Source organism: Desmodus rotundus, chromosome 7 (assembly GCF_022682495.2).
Source record: "Desmodus rotundus isolate HL8 chromosome 7, HLdesRot8A.1, whole genome shotgun sequence".
In the NCBI taxonomy this organism is placed as follows: Eukaryota; Metazoa; Chordata; class Mammalia; order Chiroptera; family Phyllostomidae; genus Desmodus; species Desmodus rotundus.
In genome coordinates, this window is record NC_071393.1 from 116,075,249 (window position 1) to 116,090,645 (window position 15,397).

The 15,397-nt window shown below is 55.3% G+C and overlaps 1 protein-coding gene across 3 annotated transcripts in view; it reads right to left on the minus strand.

The window, feature by feature from the left end:
- The window catches only part of LTBP2 (latent transforming growth factor beta binding protein 2), an 89,212-nt gene that overhangs the window by 64,552 nt on the left and 9,263 nt on the right, over positions 1–15,397 (minus strand). For all 3 annotated transcript variants that reach the window (XM_053927752.1, XM_053927751.2, XM_024568352.4), the window contains exon 3: positions 4,543–4,789. In XM_053927752.1, the coding sequence (XP_053783727.1) occupies positions 4,543–4,789 (247 nt within the window). The remainder of the gene's footprint in view (positions 1–4,542; positions 4,790–15,397) is intronic.

Genomic DNA, 15,397 nt, shown 5'->3' on the forward strand with positions numbered 1-15,397 from the left:
TGTCCCACTTCTGACAGAGGCTCCCAGTGGGAATGGGCTGCAGTGGGTGGGTGTGGCTGGCCCCCATTCGATCTACGTCCCCTGGTGTTATGCCTTTGAACATGCTACATTAAATGGCCAGGGGAGATCAAGATTGCAGATGGAACTTAGGTTGCTAATCAGCTGCCATTAAGACAGGAAGAGCGTCTTGGGGCCTGGTGGGCCTAATGTGATCACAGGGGCCCTTAGAAGTGGGGAAAGTGAGAGAGATTCAGCCAAAGAGGGAAGCAGAGGGGATTCGAAATGTGAAGAGTGCACCTGCCATTGCCAGCTTTGAAGATAGGAAGGAGGCCAAAGACAAGGAATGTGGGCAGCCTCTAGGTGCCACCACAAAGAAACGGGACCTCAGTCCTACAACTGCAGGGAGCTGGGTTCTGCCAACAACCTGAACAAACAAGGAAACGGGTTCTCCCCTAGAGCCTCCAGGAGCTCAGCCCCGTGACACCTTGACTTTAGCCTGGTCAGACCCACGTAAGAGGTTTGAACTACAGAACTGTGGGGTAATAGTTTGCACTGTTTTAAGCTGCTAAATTTGTGGCAATTTGTTATCCCAGCCATAGGAAACTAATAGGGAGATATAAAGAGATGGGGTGTGCAGAGATGAGCTGCCTGCGGGGGGAGCAGCCCATGGAGAGCTACCACCATGGGGTCCACAGCTTCCCAGGTACCTCCCCACCGTCCCCGCTTGCCATGCTCAGCACTGCCTTCTAGGCCCCTGTTTCCCAAGTCCTGAGCAAGCATGCCTAGGTGTCCCCAGGGGCCAGCCTCTAAGTCCTCAGGTCAGGCCCATGAGCACACCCAGTGGAAGTCCCTCCCACTCTGACCCATGTTGTGACGCCTGCCCTTGACGCCATCTGTCATAAAGCCAATGAGACAGGTCCTGGTGGAACAACCAAGCTGGACAAAGCCACCGCTGGTGCTTCTGCTGCATCTGTCAGTCACACCTTCCCTGAGGCTGGGCCTGGGCTCTGACTTCTCCCCAGAGCAGATCTGTGCACACAAACACACATGCACACATACGCATGCACAACCACACGCACACACCCTGGTCTGCTCTTTGCCACAGTCTTCTGTCCACTTGTGTCCCCAAGGCAAAGAGAACCAGCCCGCTGACAGCTAACAGGTATTGAGCACCAGCTCAAATCAGGCATCTACTCACATGACCTCATTTACTCCTCTGCAGTCCTATCAGGTAGAGACTACTGACTCAGAGAGGTTAAGATGCTGGCCTAATGTCACACAGCTGGGGAGTAATAAATCCAGGACTGGAACCCAGGATTGTCCAAAAGCCCAGATGAGGACCCTCACAACTCCAGGTGTGGTCCAAGGACCAGCAGCATCAGCATCACCTGAGACCTGACACTCGCCCCTAGACCTGCTGAATCAGAAGCTGCATGTTAAGTTCCCAGGTGATTCACATCCCACTGCAGTGTTGAGAAGCGCCGTGTAAAGCACTGTTTTCTAGGCTGCTGGTTTCAGGTTGTTGTAACCACCTCCTTCCCCAGTCTCTCCAAGCCCTTCCCCAGCTGCTTGGCCCTTGCTCCTCAGGTGGGCAGGCCCTCTACCCAGGCTTGGGGAACAAGCCTCAACCTGGGGCCCAGAAGGAGCACTCAGCCCAGGCCACAGCTGGGCAACATCGCTCCATGTCTGGCTCTCCGTAGAGCATCCTGCCTGCTGCCTGAGACTCTCTGGGCCCCTCCCTCTCATCTTCCTTCTGGGACACAGGTCTTTTGGCCTCCGTGTAATCCTCTCCTAAAGGAGGCCTCAGGGGTCACCAATCCCTGCGGTGTCTCCCCCTCTTGGACATTTTGTACCCCTCTCTTGCTCCTAGAATGCCCCTGAGTCATGTCACTCCCTCTAGCTGGACACCAAGGGCTTGTCCAAGTTGCCATCAGACAGAGGCAAGCAGCTGCTTGGGAAACCTGGCCAAGCGCACAGGAAATGTCTGACACTACAAGGCAAGCAGGGTTTGGTCTCCTAAAGCAAAACACAGCTGGGCCGACAGCGGGCCCCTCGGACTTCCCCAGACTTCATGGCACTGAGGTCCCAGGGCAGAGAGAGGACTGGGCTGGCCTGGAGACTGCAGCTCATTAAAAACGTCACAGTAGCCCCTGGCCAGAGAGCCTGTGTAGCTCAGAGGGCAGCCCTGCTGTGGGCCCGCAGACCTCACCCCGGCCTTCGCCTTCCAGCACCTCGTGCTCATCCGAAACTTGGCGGAGAGATCAAAGGCTCCCTCCCCTAGCTTGTCCTCCTTTCTTCCCAGCATCTTCCTCCCCCCAGCATCAAGTCTCATTCATTTATTCATTCAGCTTCTGTTGACGGAGCACCTGCAGTGTTAGGTACCAAGGCCACGGTCATGGACTGAGAGGGGGCCACGGTGCCTGCTCTCAGGAGCTCCTGGTCCAGTGAGCAAATAAACAGACCACCCCAAGGCAGAGTCAAAAGTACTACACAGGAAGGCAGGGAGCCTCAGCTCCTCCTGCACCCTCAGCAGCACAGGGGCCACGACCTCGGTTCCAGGCCTGGGGTGAGGGTTCAAATGCCCACTGTTCGATTAGGACCAAGTGACAGAGTGCAAACGCAGACTGAGCACTGAGATGGAGCCCCCGCCTTCCAGGGCACAGGCCACACCGGCTGACTGCAGACCCAGGGCACAGACCCGCGGGGATGCACGCCAAGTGTGTGCCGCAGGAAGTCAGGTAGCTGGGTGGAAGTGACTGGGGAGTGGAGGTTTGGAGGGAGCAGGAACGGGCCTTGAAGAACGTGAGGAGACCGCAGGATGGGCTGGCAAGATGGGGGATGTCAGACAGCTCTGACTCAAGGGAGGGAGGGCAGAATGACCTGCCAAGTAAACACTCTCCAACACTCACAGGAGATCAGTGCATTATAAATGAATGAATCACGAAAGCCGAAAGAGGGCTTACAAGGGGAAAGCCCCGTGGGAAGGACTGCTCCCACCCTGTCCCTGACAGGCCCTGGAGCTGGCCCCACTGGGGCTCCTCCAGGTGCCTTCCCACCACCTGGGACCCACAGCTGAGACTAATCAGAACAAGGCTCAGACCTGGCCCACCTGTCCCCTGCGTTGTCCACCTAGACCCTTAGCTCTGGCCCTCCCTCTCTCCGTACCCGCATCTCCAGACCTTGGCCCAAGGGTTTGGCTCTTCTAGCTTTGAGCTTGGAGCTCCTTGGGCTTCAACTTGAATTTATCTGCTTCTGGCTGCCTTTGGAAACCACCTGCTTGGGTGGTCAGGCCCTGGAACCCCATTTAACCAAGACGCTGGTTGGCCTGCCCTCCTCTTCAGAGTCACCGGACCATCTCAGGCTCCTTTCGTTTCTCTCCTGAACTTTCGGTGGGGGGCCTGACTTCATGGTCAGCCTTCTCTCCCTGGTTCTCCCGGCCTCCGAAAGGGCAAATGCTTTTTTTCCCCTTAGTTCAGCAAGACAAGGTGGCAACATTTCACAAAGAACTTCCGAAGTAGAAAGGGAATGGAAAAAACCAACCTGAAAAACCAAAAGGAAACACAGCTCTCTAGAAATGGACCAGTTTACAAAGTTCAGGTTTCCTGTCCGGGGCTGGAGAAAGTCTAGCCAGATCGGCTGGCAAGCAGGCCAGGGAATCCTGCCCGTGAACATTCCCTTTGCCCCTTTTCCTTCTCCTCCCTTCCCCCACATGCCCCTCCTCTTCCCCTCGGAGGACAGAGGTTGGCGCTGGGTGGCGAGTGACTTGAACGGGGTTTTTCCGGCAGAGGAGTGCTTCCTGCATGTGTCACGGAGACCCCGGTAGAGAAGTAGAGACATTTATAAAGAGTTCGCTGTGTGCCAGGCAGTGTTCTAAGCGCTTTCCTTGTGTTAACTAACCTAATCCTTACAACAACTCCACGGTCTTCGTTGTCATCGTTGTCCCCAGCCCACCGATGAGGAATCAGAGAGATAAGTTGCCCAAGATCACCCACCTAGGAAGTGGCAATGCCAGGATTGCAAACAAGAAAGTCTGGTTCTAGCCCTGGCCAGGTGGCTCACTGGGTTGGAGTGTTATCCTGTACACCAAAACGTTGCGGGTTCGATCCTGGTCAGGGCACGTACCCAGGCTGTGGGTTCGATCCCCGGTCAGGGTGCCTATGAAAGGCGACTGATCAATGTTTCTCTCTCACATTGATGTTTCTCTCTCTCTCTCCCCGCCTCCCTCCCTTCCACTCTCCCTAAAATCAATAAATATATACTCAGGTGAAGATTTAAAAAATGAGAGAGCCTCATTCCAGGGACATGCCCTCCTTAGCCTTCTTCTACCTCCCACCTCCCTGGTCCACCCCCGCCTGGCAGAGCCTACACCAGCCCCGACCCCTGCTCACCTGCTGTCCTCTCCACACCTCCTGTGGGGGCAGGGAAAGTGGGAAACAGCAGGGAAGAGGGAAGGAAGGACACCTCTGGCCTTCTTTAAGATCTTCCCCAAATGGTCCTAAGGAATAAGCCCAGGTCCGATGTCCCCCTGAGGAGGGGACTTACCTGGCAGGTGGCAGCTGTGGTGGCGATGGCCGTGGTCTGGCCGCTGTGCTTTCTCGGGCTGGGCTGCTCCTGCGCAAGTTGGGTGAACCCTCAGCTGAGCGTCGGGGGGCTGGCCTGGAGTTCTGGGGGTCAAATTCCTCCTCGGGGATGACTTCCTCGCAGCGGGCTCCGCGGAAGCCCGAACGGCACACGCAGAGCTGGGGCCGGCTGCAGGAGCCCCTGTTCTGGCAGGGCGGCTGGCACACGGCTAGGGAGACAGGGGGAGTGGTGAGGGCAGGGGCCAAGGGCCTGACACCCACCTGTCAGAGGGGCCCCTGCCTTGTGCTGCTTGGCCTCCTCCACTCAAGCAGGAAGCCAACTGCTGGCTCCGAAGGCTCCCTGGTCCCATCTCTCTTTCCCCTCCACCCACAGGCCTCAGGGTGAGCTTGCCTCTTATCTTTGGACAACCAGAGGCGGAATGACCAGAGGTGTGGAGCCACTCACACCGCCACCTCCAGCAGAACCTCCTGATACTGTGTCGTTCCCTTAAGAGTCCGCTTTTTGTGGTCTGTCTCTGTGCCAGGCTGGAAGTCCCATGAGGGCAGACGCTTTATTTTGCCCACTCCTGGAGCTCCAGAACTTGGAAGAGAGACTGCCACAGAGTAAGTTCTCAATAAATACTGAATGAATGAGTGAGTGAATGATAAATGAGTCTCGTTAGTGGGAAAGGCTCAACACTGGCCTCAAATCAGGGGTTTGAGTTGTTGGGGAGTTTTCTGTCTTCCACGAGTTGTGTGATCTTGACCTCGCGGAGCCTCAGTTTCCTCACGAGTCACATGAGGTGGGCTCAGGAGGCTGGGCGATCCTAGGGGTCTTTCAAAGGCATCTTCAGCATGATAGTCTGTCCTCCTCTACCTCTTTTGAGAGCATCTGCTCAGAAGCTTCCACCCACCTTCGCAAGTGGTGGAACTCCTGACTGGAGGCTGGAAGGATCCTGCCCCTGGGCCCTGGGTCCAGCCTGGGGTAAAGGGGGGCTGAACACGACCCCTTCCTCCAAGCCAGCACTACGCAGCAGCCCCTGGCCACGGGGGCCATGACTTCTCCCTTCACTGCCCTTCATCATCTTGCAACATCAGAGTCACCTCCAGTGACCAGCAGCCAAGGGAGAGTCCCATGCAGGCCCACACACCAGAGTGTGGGGCCCTGCCCACTTCTCCCAGGACCTCCCCTGGGGAGCAGGTAGGAGCCCAGGAGAGCACAGTCAGGCTCATGCTGGACCCTCTAACCCAATGTCTCCTCCACCTGTCACTCATTCACTGATTTGATAAACATTGGCTGAGCCCCTACTGTGTGCTAGGCATGAGGGACAGAGCCTTTGCCCACATGGAGCTGGCAGTTGAGTGAGGGAGACCCATAAAGAACAAGGAGACAACGAGAAACAAGAAAACAATGTTGTTTCCATCAGTATCATGGGTGACACAGTGGTCTGTGCCCCACCAGACGCTTTCGAGGGGGCAGGCGTCTCTGAAGTGAGAGGTTGTGACTGGTGCAGAGGGGGTGGGTGGGCGAAGTTACGGGCAGACGCTTTCAGGCACAGGGATAGGCAGGGACAAAGCTCTGGGGGCTGGCAGGAACACGGGGTGTTCAAGGAGTCATCAGAGGGGCAGGGAGGCTGGGGTCTGGTGACAGAGTAGGAGAGCAGTCAGCGAGGAAAGCAGAGGTGGGTTTCGTAGCCTCCACCTGAGGACCCACCAGGTCTGGGTCGCCACCACTTACCACCACCAGAGACCAGCTCCGCAGCCAAACCAGGGCCAGCAAACCCTGGGGAAGGAGGCATGGCCAGGCCCCGTCTCTGCCCTGGTTTACTTCAGGGAGGGCGTAGAAAGGAAAGGCCTGAGTGGTTTTCCATGTGGACCACAGATGCTGCATCACTCCTCGTCCCTCAGAGCCACACCTCTCTGCTGACAGAGACCCAAAGCCTGCCGTGGGTGAGAGGAAGGTCATGCAGCAGTCAGCCCGTCTAGGTGTCGCTTCCTCCCGTGAGTGGGTGGTCCTTGCCGTTCAGACAGCCTCTGGAAACCAGTCTAGCTCCCACCCTTCCCCTCCCAGGCTCCGAGGACGGCCCCTTCTTGACTTCAGCAGCATCTCCCACTCTCTAAAACCCAAGGCCCCAGATCCGTGTCTCGCCGCCGCGACTCGCTTACGTCTGGGTCTGCCTTACTTGCTAATTCATTCTGCCAGCATTTAGTAAGCACCCTCTCTTGGTCATACTGGGTGCTGGGGGTGCAAAGACAACAAGACGGGTCCCTGCGTGGAGGAAGCTCTGCCCAGTGGTGGGTTTCTCATAACCACAGAAGCCCCTCACCACTCAGGGCAGCAGGTCTTTGGTGCAAACCAGGGTTGGCAAACCTCAGTGGGTACAATGAACAACTCATGGAAAATGGGTAGTTAGAGGGGGGAACTATAAAAAATGGCATGTTAATATGTATACATTGTGGTAAATAAAAATCCTAAAAGGTCTCCAAACCAGCCAGATTTGTTAGCGGAAAAAAACCTACTGGGAAGATAACCTTCCTGGATCAGATCTTCTAAGAAAGAGTTTCCAGCAAGTGTCAGGTTTTCGGAGGTGTGGAGCCAGCCCTCACGGGCTTCATTTGTGTTGTTTTCCTACGTCTCAGCAAGAACCGACTTCCTCACTAAATAAACACTTCAGCCTCTGCATTATGGGATTGGAGCACAAACTCCTCCTCGCTCTCCGTTCCCCCCGCCCCGCTGCATCACCCCAAAATGGCCCCCGATGGTGGCCCCCAGTGCCTCTCTGTGAAAGGGCACGTTCTTATGACAGTTTTTCCTGGTCCGCAATAAAACTGAGGGAGATAAAAACAGTTTCCCGAGTGTAGCGTAACGCGTTGCCCATTTTAGAAATGTCCTTCATTTTGAAATTATATCTTTTCTACTTTTTTGGTGTCAAAATGTCCTTTTCTAATTACAGGTGATGACAAAGGGTAGTTTGTCTTTCTAGCATCCTCACTTGGCAAAATGGAAAAGTGGCCACTGCACTTTGGTGCCGAAAATGTTTTTGGATATTTTACTGGTGCGTGAAATCCAAAAGTTTGGGACCCTTTGGGAAGGAGGCGGGCAACAGCGGTCACATGTCCTTTTGTTTAAAGGAGACTGAAGCAAAAAACATCCCTCTGTCAAATGAGCCCCGATTTCAAAACTGAAGTGTCTTGAAAGGAAATCAGCCACCTTGGAGTGGCCAATGGCAGTGGCGGCTGGACAAAGCAGAGACAGAAACGCCAAGGGGCCGGCAGAAGCGGCTCCAAGCAGCGGTGTGCGAATTTCAAGAGAGAAAATTCTAACATGGTGGGACCAAGTCTTCATGTTTTATGTTTAGAGCCTCATTCCTCCCAATTTTCCTCACGAGCAGAGACTGTGCCTTACACGATCACCCCAGGACGGGGATATGGCTTGAACAAATTTTTGCTGACTGATTATTGGTAAAGTGTTAGGAAGCACGATGCCATGATGTTCGTATCTGGTGAATGGTTATCAAGCACGGTGCCAGGATATCCATGGTTAGCCATGGAGGACACACCTGGCCCCTCCCTGTGGGAAACCGCATCCTCAGACAACCAGAAGGTGATGCTGTTACCAGCCTCGCCAATGCCAGCCCTTGGCCATTCATGATTTGGGCTCCTCCATACTCCCTGGCACTCTCTTCCTCACTGAGGACTAGGCATGTGGAAAGTTTCGGCTTGGGGAGTTCAGCTCTGTGGAGTTAGCAGGATGCCAAAAGAGAGGGGAATAAAAAGGAAACTCTCGAAATTGCTTTGAAAGTAAGAAATAGAAGGCATTGTTCCCCCAGCCCCCGCCTTCTGGCTGTGCCCCTTCTACCTTCACTCTGCTCCAAAACAGCCAGGCAGAGGTTTGCTCAGATTTTCCACACAAAACCCCCACCTTTGGGAGGAGACCAAATTCGGAATGGGCAGGCCTGGGGAAGATTCTGGAAAGAGCTCCCACCATTTGGGCCACTCGTCTCCTACCACGCGGGCTGCTCTTCCACTCTCCGTCAACTTCGTGGTAGCAGTGAGAACATGGGATTGGGGGTCAGCAAGATTTAGTTTGACCCCAGCTGCGTGACCTCGGGCACATCTCGTCTCACTGAGATTCTCCGACCGGTGCCTCAGCTGTCTCATCCGTAAAGTAGGTCCCATGATTCCTGCCTCAGAGAGTTGTTGTGAATCTCAACAGAGATCATGGGTGTGGAAGCTGTTTGCACTCTCGAAAGCTGTGCTGTGCAATACAGTCTGACGCTGTGGACACAAGCTGTATGTGGCTCTCTGAGATGCAACTGGTTAAAATGAAATACAACGTAAAATTCAGTTTCTCAGTTGCACTGGCCACATTTTAAGCACTCCATTGCCACCTGGGGCGCATGGCTACCATGTTGAACAGAAAGGTTCAGAGCGTGTCCATCATCACAGGAAGTGCTACTGGACAGCACTGCAAAGCTTTAAAAAAATAACAACACCCAGCCCAAGCCCAATGGCAGAAGCGAAAGGGCTCCTGAGCTTCTCTGCTCCGACCCTTGTCCCAGAGAAAGGCGGTGTCAGTGCAGGCTCTGGTTAGAGAGGCCCTGTGGTCCAGAAGGCAGGGCTGCTTTGCAGGTGTTAAATCCAGCCAGTCCCCCTTTGCCCCCAGCGAGGGCTTTTGTCACCAGGTCTCTTTCCTGGGCCCCAGAGACACCTCCTCCCTTTATTTATAGCCTCTTAGATGAGAGGCACTGACTTAGGGGCGGGCCCTTCTACAAAGCCTCCAATGCCATCCCCTCTTGTCTGGAGGATGAACCTCAGCTCAGATCAGACTCTGGGCCCAGCACCCACATACCTGAAGCTCAGCCGCTCCTCCATTAAACCTCCATTTTCCCTAAAATTTGTGTCAGTGGGACCCTAAGAACCTACCCACAGGCCTGCTCGAGTCTCCCTTCACACAAAGGGGACCCAGATGTTAGAGACTCTGAGACCAGCAAAATTCTTGTCTGGCTCCCACACCTTAGCATCCATCTGGGGACGCATCCTCTCCATACCCAAGCTCTGCCCACGGTCTGTGTCCCCAGGCCAGACCTCAGCTCCAAGCCCCCAGGCAGTGGGAGAAGGCAGGTCCTGGAGGGCTCACCCTGCTCCCACCACAGCTGTGCTGGGGCCGCAGCTCAGGACGGCTGGAAACAGCACTGGGGCTCAGGGGCCAGCCAAGCGCCCGGCTCCAAAATAGCAGTTGTGTTCACATAAAAGCCTCTAATGAGAGAAAGATGCCTTTCTTGGCCTCTTGCGAGCTCTTTGCAGACGCTGTCTGGCAGGCAGAGCGGGCCTCTACCGTTTGGCAGAGGGAGGGGAGGAAAGGGAGGTGTGAGTCAGACCTTGGCCCCCAGCCCCTCTGCATGGACCGCCCTGCTAATTGCATTAACAAACGCCTCGATGCTGGGCCAGTTGGAGGCCAGGGCCAGGGAGCAACCCCAATTCCCACGGGCGCTAGCAGGCATGAGGAGCGGGACCACGGTCAGGGCTGTGGCCCAGGGCTGAGGCATGGGTTCCCCTGAAGCTCCTGCTCCAAAGCAGAAGAGTCACTGTCCACTCTGTCAGAGCCCCAAGGGCCTTGTCTGGAAGGGGGCAGGGCTTTGGAGGCCTCAGTTCTGGAGGGGTCCTGGGGCAGCCCCCGTCAAGGATGAGCCTGGGGCCAGTCTTTTCCAGGGGAGCAGCTACAGGGCATGAAAGAGAGTTGTGTGGCTGACAGGGAGCCATCCAAGCCCTTCTACGGCAGCACCAGCTCCACGGCCAAGACCCAGAAAGGTCGGGAGCATAGGACACCATTCCTACTTACAACACAGCCAAGGCCAGAGCAGAAGCATGTAGGACAGAGTGGCCTTGCTGTCAAAGAGACCTGCATTTGAATTCCATTGTCAAGGTTCTTCTAGAAATTCCATCTAGAAAATGGTCGTGCGTCTAATATTTACTATTAGCCTAAGATGGTAAGCGAGATAGACACTGTCCTCTTCTTTATGGACCTTTTAACTTAGAGAGACTGTCACAAAAGAAGTGAACAAACAAGTAGACCAGAAATTGGGATGTGAGTTATGGTAGAAACAGCAAAGGGGCTGAGTGAGATCCAGAATAAAGAGGCTTGTGGGGGCAGCCCCAGCCTGAGTGGTTAGGGGGAGCCCCTCTGAGGAGGGGGCTTGAAATGGAGGCTGGAACGATGACAGGGAGCCAGCCTCCTAAAGAGAGGAGGAGAAGCAACATCCCAGAAATAGCACATTCCAGGGACCTAGGCTGGATTTGGTATGTGAGCAGGTGAATGTGGAGAAGAGGCCGGATACTCCGCAGCAGGAAGGTGTGGACAGGGGTGTGTTATGATGTAATTTATGGAGAAAGAGCCAGAGGGTCGGGGGGGGGGGGGCTGGGGGGGAGGCGGGAGTTGGTGAGCAGTCAGCTGTTGGCTGCCCGTCAGCCTGGAGAGGGTGCGGGGACCCTGGACTAGGGCGGCAGCAGGGGACGCAGGGAGAAGCAAGCCAGGTCCCCAGAGATTTAGGAAGTAAAACAAACAAGGCTCAGGACATTGGAGATAAAGCCTGAGGGAGAGGAAGGTGTCCCAGGGGCCCCCAGGTGTCTGGCTTGAGCATTCAGAGGGTGGGGATGCCTTTTAACAGGGTGGATGAGACTTGCCAGGGGAGCTGCCTCGGGGGGACGGAAACCACCAGTTCATTTTGGACAATTTGGGGTGGGGACGTCTGGGAGGCATTCAGAGCAGACATCGAGTAGGCAGCGGGACGGAGGAGTTGGGAGGTCGGAGAAGAGGTCTGGCTGAGGATATACATATGGGGCTAAATCTGGGCGTCGTCAGCCCAGGATGATGTTTACATCCACGGGAATGCATTAGGTCATTCCAGGAGCTGTGCAGCGAGAAAGCAAAGAAGAGGACCCAGGACTCAGATCTGGGAAGCCACAGTGAGTTGTTGGGCAGAGGAGTAGCCGCAGCAGACACATAGGAGGGGCCAGGACAGAGAGTGACTTGATGGCCACACACAGGGGGAAGGGGTTGAAGCGTTTAGTGTGGTCCCTGGCACGGGCAGAGCATTGCACTATTATTGCTGCATGTTAATTGTTTGGCATGATGCCTACTGGCGCTCAGTAATGGGGAGCAAATAATGCTTGGCTTAGTTCCCGTGGCCCCCTCTTTGTGTGGGGGATTTGCAAGATCTGGGTAAAGTCCTGGGGCAGCCCAACATTAAGATGCTGGGTATAAAAGGACAAGCCAGCCAAGGAGGTGAGGAGAGGCAGCTGGGCTGGCAGCAGAGAACTACTAGGTCACCCATGTGACCGTTCACGCACTTAGTCCCTTGACAAGCGTGTGCCAAGTAGGTGGAGAGGGCCAGTGCTGTGCTGTCACCAACAGGACACAGCCCTTGGCCCCCGGAGGCCCCTGGGCATCTGCTCAATTAGATCTTCAGGAGATGCACCTGCTCACCAGAAAGATCTAAGGTGCCCGTAGTGGTGAGGGGGGAGGTGGATGGTCCCTTGCTGGGACTGCAGCCTTCGTGTTAGCTGGGTCTCACTGAGGTCATGCGATTATTCCCCTTAGCCACCTCCCACCTTCCTCTCCACCACGCTGGCTCCTGGTGGTTTGTAACTAGTCAGCGAAGAACCTGCAAATCACGTCCCTGCTCTGGCCCTTTTCCTGAGTGTTTGTTCAGCACTTACCACTACAAGGCCCTGGGCTCGTTTCTTTACATGTACCTCTCTTCTTCCTTCTTGTAACTTCTATGAGTACTGCTCTCATCCCCGTGGGACATATGTGGAAACTGAGGCTGAGGGTGACCAAGCAGTTGCCGGAGATCTCCACGCTCGCTAGTAAGTGATGGAGCAAGGGTTTGAACCCAGGGAGTCTGGCTCCAAAGTTGGGGCTCTTACCCTTTGGGATGAGGTCATTACAGAGCTGGGGCAGGTGGGCTAGGGAAGTCCCCTCGAGGAAGCCGAGATCACGAGGGTCAGAGCCCCCGTAGCACTGATAGGCAGACTGGAATGAAAGCCATGCAGAGGCTCTGGACTGAGAAGGCAGGAGCAAATTCCCAGGGCACTGTGGGATCTCCTGAGGGTCTCCTGAGCACTGTGGGGAATTCTCTGGAAGAGCTGATAGGCCTGGGGCTGCAGAAGGGCTCATCTCAGCACAGACCTGGGCGAGGCCCTGCATTACTCAGTACACACTTATCGAGCCTTTACTTTGTGTCCAGTGAACACTTGCTATCTAGCGGCATGCGGGGGTCAGGGGACACCGGTCCTGTTCTCCACATCAAGGCCAAACATGGGTAGAGCACATAGAACATGCCAGATCTTGACATGAACATTAACGTGAGTCATCTCATTCATTCTTCATGACTATGTGAGGCAGAAACTAATAGCCATGTTTTACAGGAGAGAAACTGAGGCACGGAGAGCTTAAGAACCTTGCCCGTAGTCACACAGCTCAGTGGGTGGGTTGGCATTCAAGCCCGGGCAGGCAGCACGGTCCCCTGGACTAGATTAAGACAACAGCTAAACTTTGAGGCTCTGCTGATTTCCAGCTGTGACACTGGGACCTGTAACAGGTACGCTCTGTGATCTGTGAACGGGATCGAGGTCAAATCAACCCCAGTTCACAGGGTTGTTGTGAGGATTAAAAATTAATAATACAGAGTCCTGACCCACAGGAAGAGCTACAGAGTGTTATTATTACTAATCTCCCCAAAACAACTCATCAGTTGTTAAACCCACCATATGGATGAGGCTCTTTGGCAAAAGAAGGCCAATCACTTGCCTGCGGACAGAGCTGGGATTCAACCCCACCTCTCCCTTGATCTGGCACCAGAATTCAAAGCACATGCTCTTAACCTTAAGCCTTTCTGCTGGGGGGTTGAGGGTGAGTAACCTGCCTATCCCCCCTCCTCCACAGCAAGGACTCCCCTTGCCCTCCCCAGAACAGCCCCAGCCCCTGTGCAGCTAGGCTGAGATAAACTGAGAATGTAAAGAATTCTTCAAATCCTTTTCCCATTGTGTGTATGGGCTGGGGTGGTGATGAGGGCGAGCCAGTCTGGGAAGACTGGAGAGTCTTCCAAAAGCCCTAACTATAAACAGGACCTGCTTATCCCATACTTGTCTACAGTCCTACCCCTCAGCTGAGTGGGCCAGGCAGGCCCCAGTCCACAGTCCGCAGCCTCCACAAATGCATAAACCCATAAATTGCATGGCAGAGCTGGCAAAGCCACCGAAGGACAGGCAGATACCAAGACGAGAGGAGGAGAGAGGGCCCAGCTCGAGGCCCCGCCAAGATGCAGGGAGGAGCTGCGGCTCTGGCAACAGCCACCTGCAGGTACAGCAGCTCCCCGAGGTCCAGGGACGGGTCAGGGGAGAAGGAAGGGCCTGCCAGGGAGACGGGCTGCTCTGTTGCAGCAACCTAGGATTCTGGGAGAGGAGGTGAGAGGGATGACAGGTGGTGGCCCCAGGGGTCTTGGGCCATCATTCCCTGTGTGTGGGCAACAGGTTGGAACCAGAAATCACTGGGAGACACCAGGGCACAAACTGAGCTTCCATACTGTTCTGGGACTAGACTTCAGTCTTGGCAGTGGGAGGAGGTCACACACCCATCCTTGTCAGCCCTCCTCTTCTGCTGGTGGAGGAGTCACCCCACATGTGTGAAACTGCTAGGACAGTCATGAGCATTCCCCCCGCAGAGGGGCAGCCGTGGGGAGGGGCGAGGAGAGGGAGCCGGCAGACCAGCTGACAGGGTATGGAGCCAAGAGCCCTACATTCGACAGAGCTCGGGACCCAGTGGTTCAGGGCCAACGCCTTGCTGCCCACGTGGTTCTTGTTAGGCTCATTAGTAGAGAAACAGCAACAAGCAAACAGCACAGGGCCCAGCTAATTAGCACACAGACCTTCAGTGGGCAAGCTGACTTCAAGTGGGACAGGCCGACGCCCACTGGCAGTTCCTCCAGGAGAACTGCCAGCCTGCGTGCATGGGTCGGGGATGACCAGGGAGCAGCAGGGTGAGAGGGCCTGGGAGGGAAGTCACAGGGGCTGAGGACCCCCAGGGCGGGGTGGGTATTGGCAGCCTGCTGGAGCAGCCCCCTGCTGGGGCACGAGGGTGTACACACACATTGGCGGTGACAATCTGCAGATTCACCCAACTTTGAGTTTCCAGTGTCGAAACTCCGGCTTGGCAGAGACTAATGCTGGAAAATCACGTGCAAGTTAGGAAGCTGAGAACCTCTGGGGCTGGAGGGCTGGAGCAAGGCCCATGCCCAGACCTCTTGGGCAGCTGGTAAGAAGCCACCTGCCCCCCTGCCCCCTGCTCCAGCTTCAGTTCAAACCTCAGCAACACTCTCTGCTGAACTGTCCAGAACTTTCCAACCCTCCTCCCCACCTCCAATACCAAATCCCTTCCAAGGCCTCCAGAGTCTCCAGAGGCCCTGCTATGCAAAGGGCGGTCCCCGGACCAGCAGCCGCAGCGTCCCCTGGGAACTTGTCAGGAGCAGACTCCCCAGCCCTGCCCCAGACGTACTCAATCAGAATCTGCACTTCATAAAAAGCCAGGGGATTCAGGGGCATATTCCAATATGAGTAGGACCCCCTGAGGCAGATCTTCCTATGATGGACCCCAAATTCTGCTCAGTGTCTTTGGCTCTGGCTGGAATCACCTATGGCACTTTAAGAAAATACTAGAACTTCTTCTGCTGAGCATAAAACTGACTGCCCACATCCCTGGCTTCGCTGCCCAGGAGAGTCACTGGTTTTGAGTCCCAGACTCTCCTCTAATGAGGTGTGGGTCTTGACCAAGTCACCAC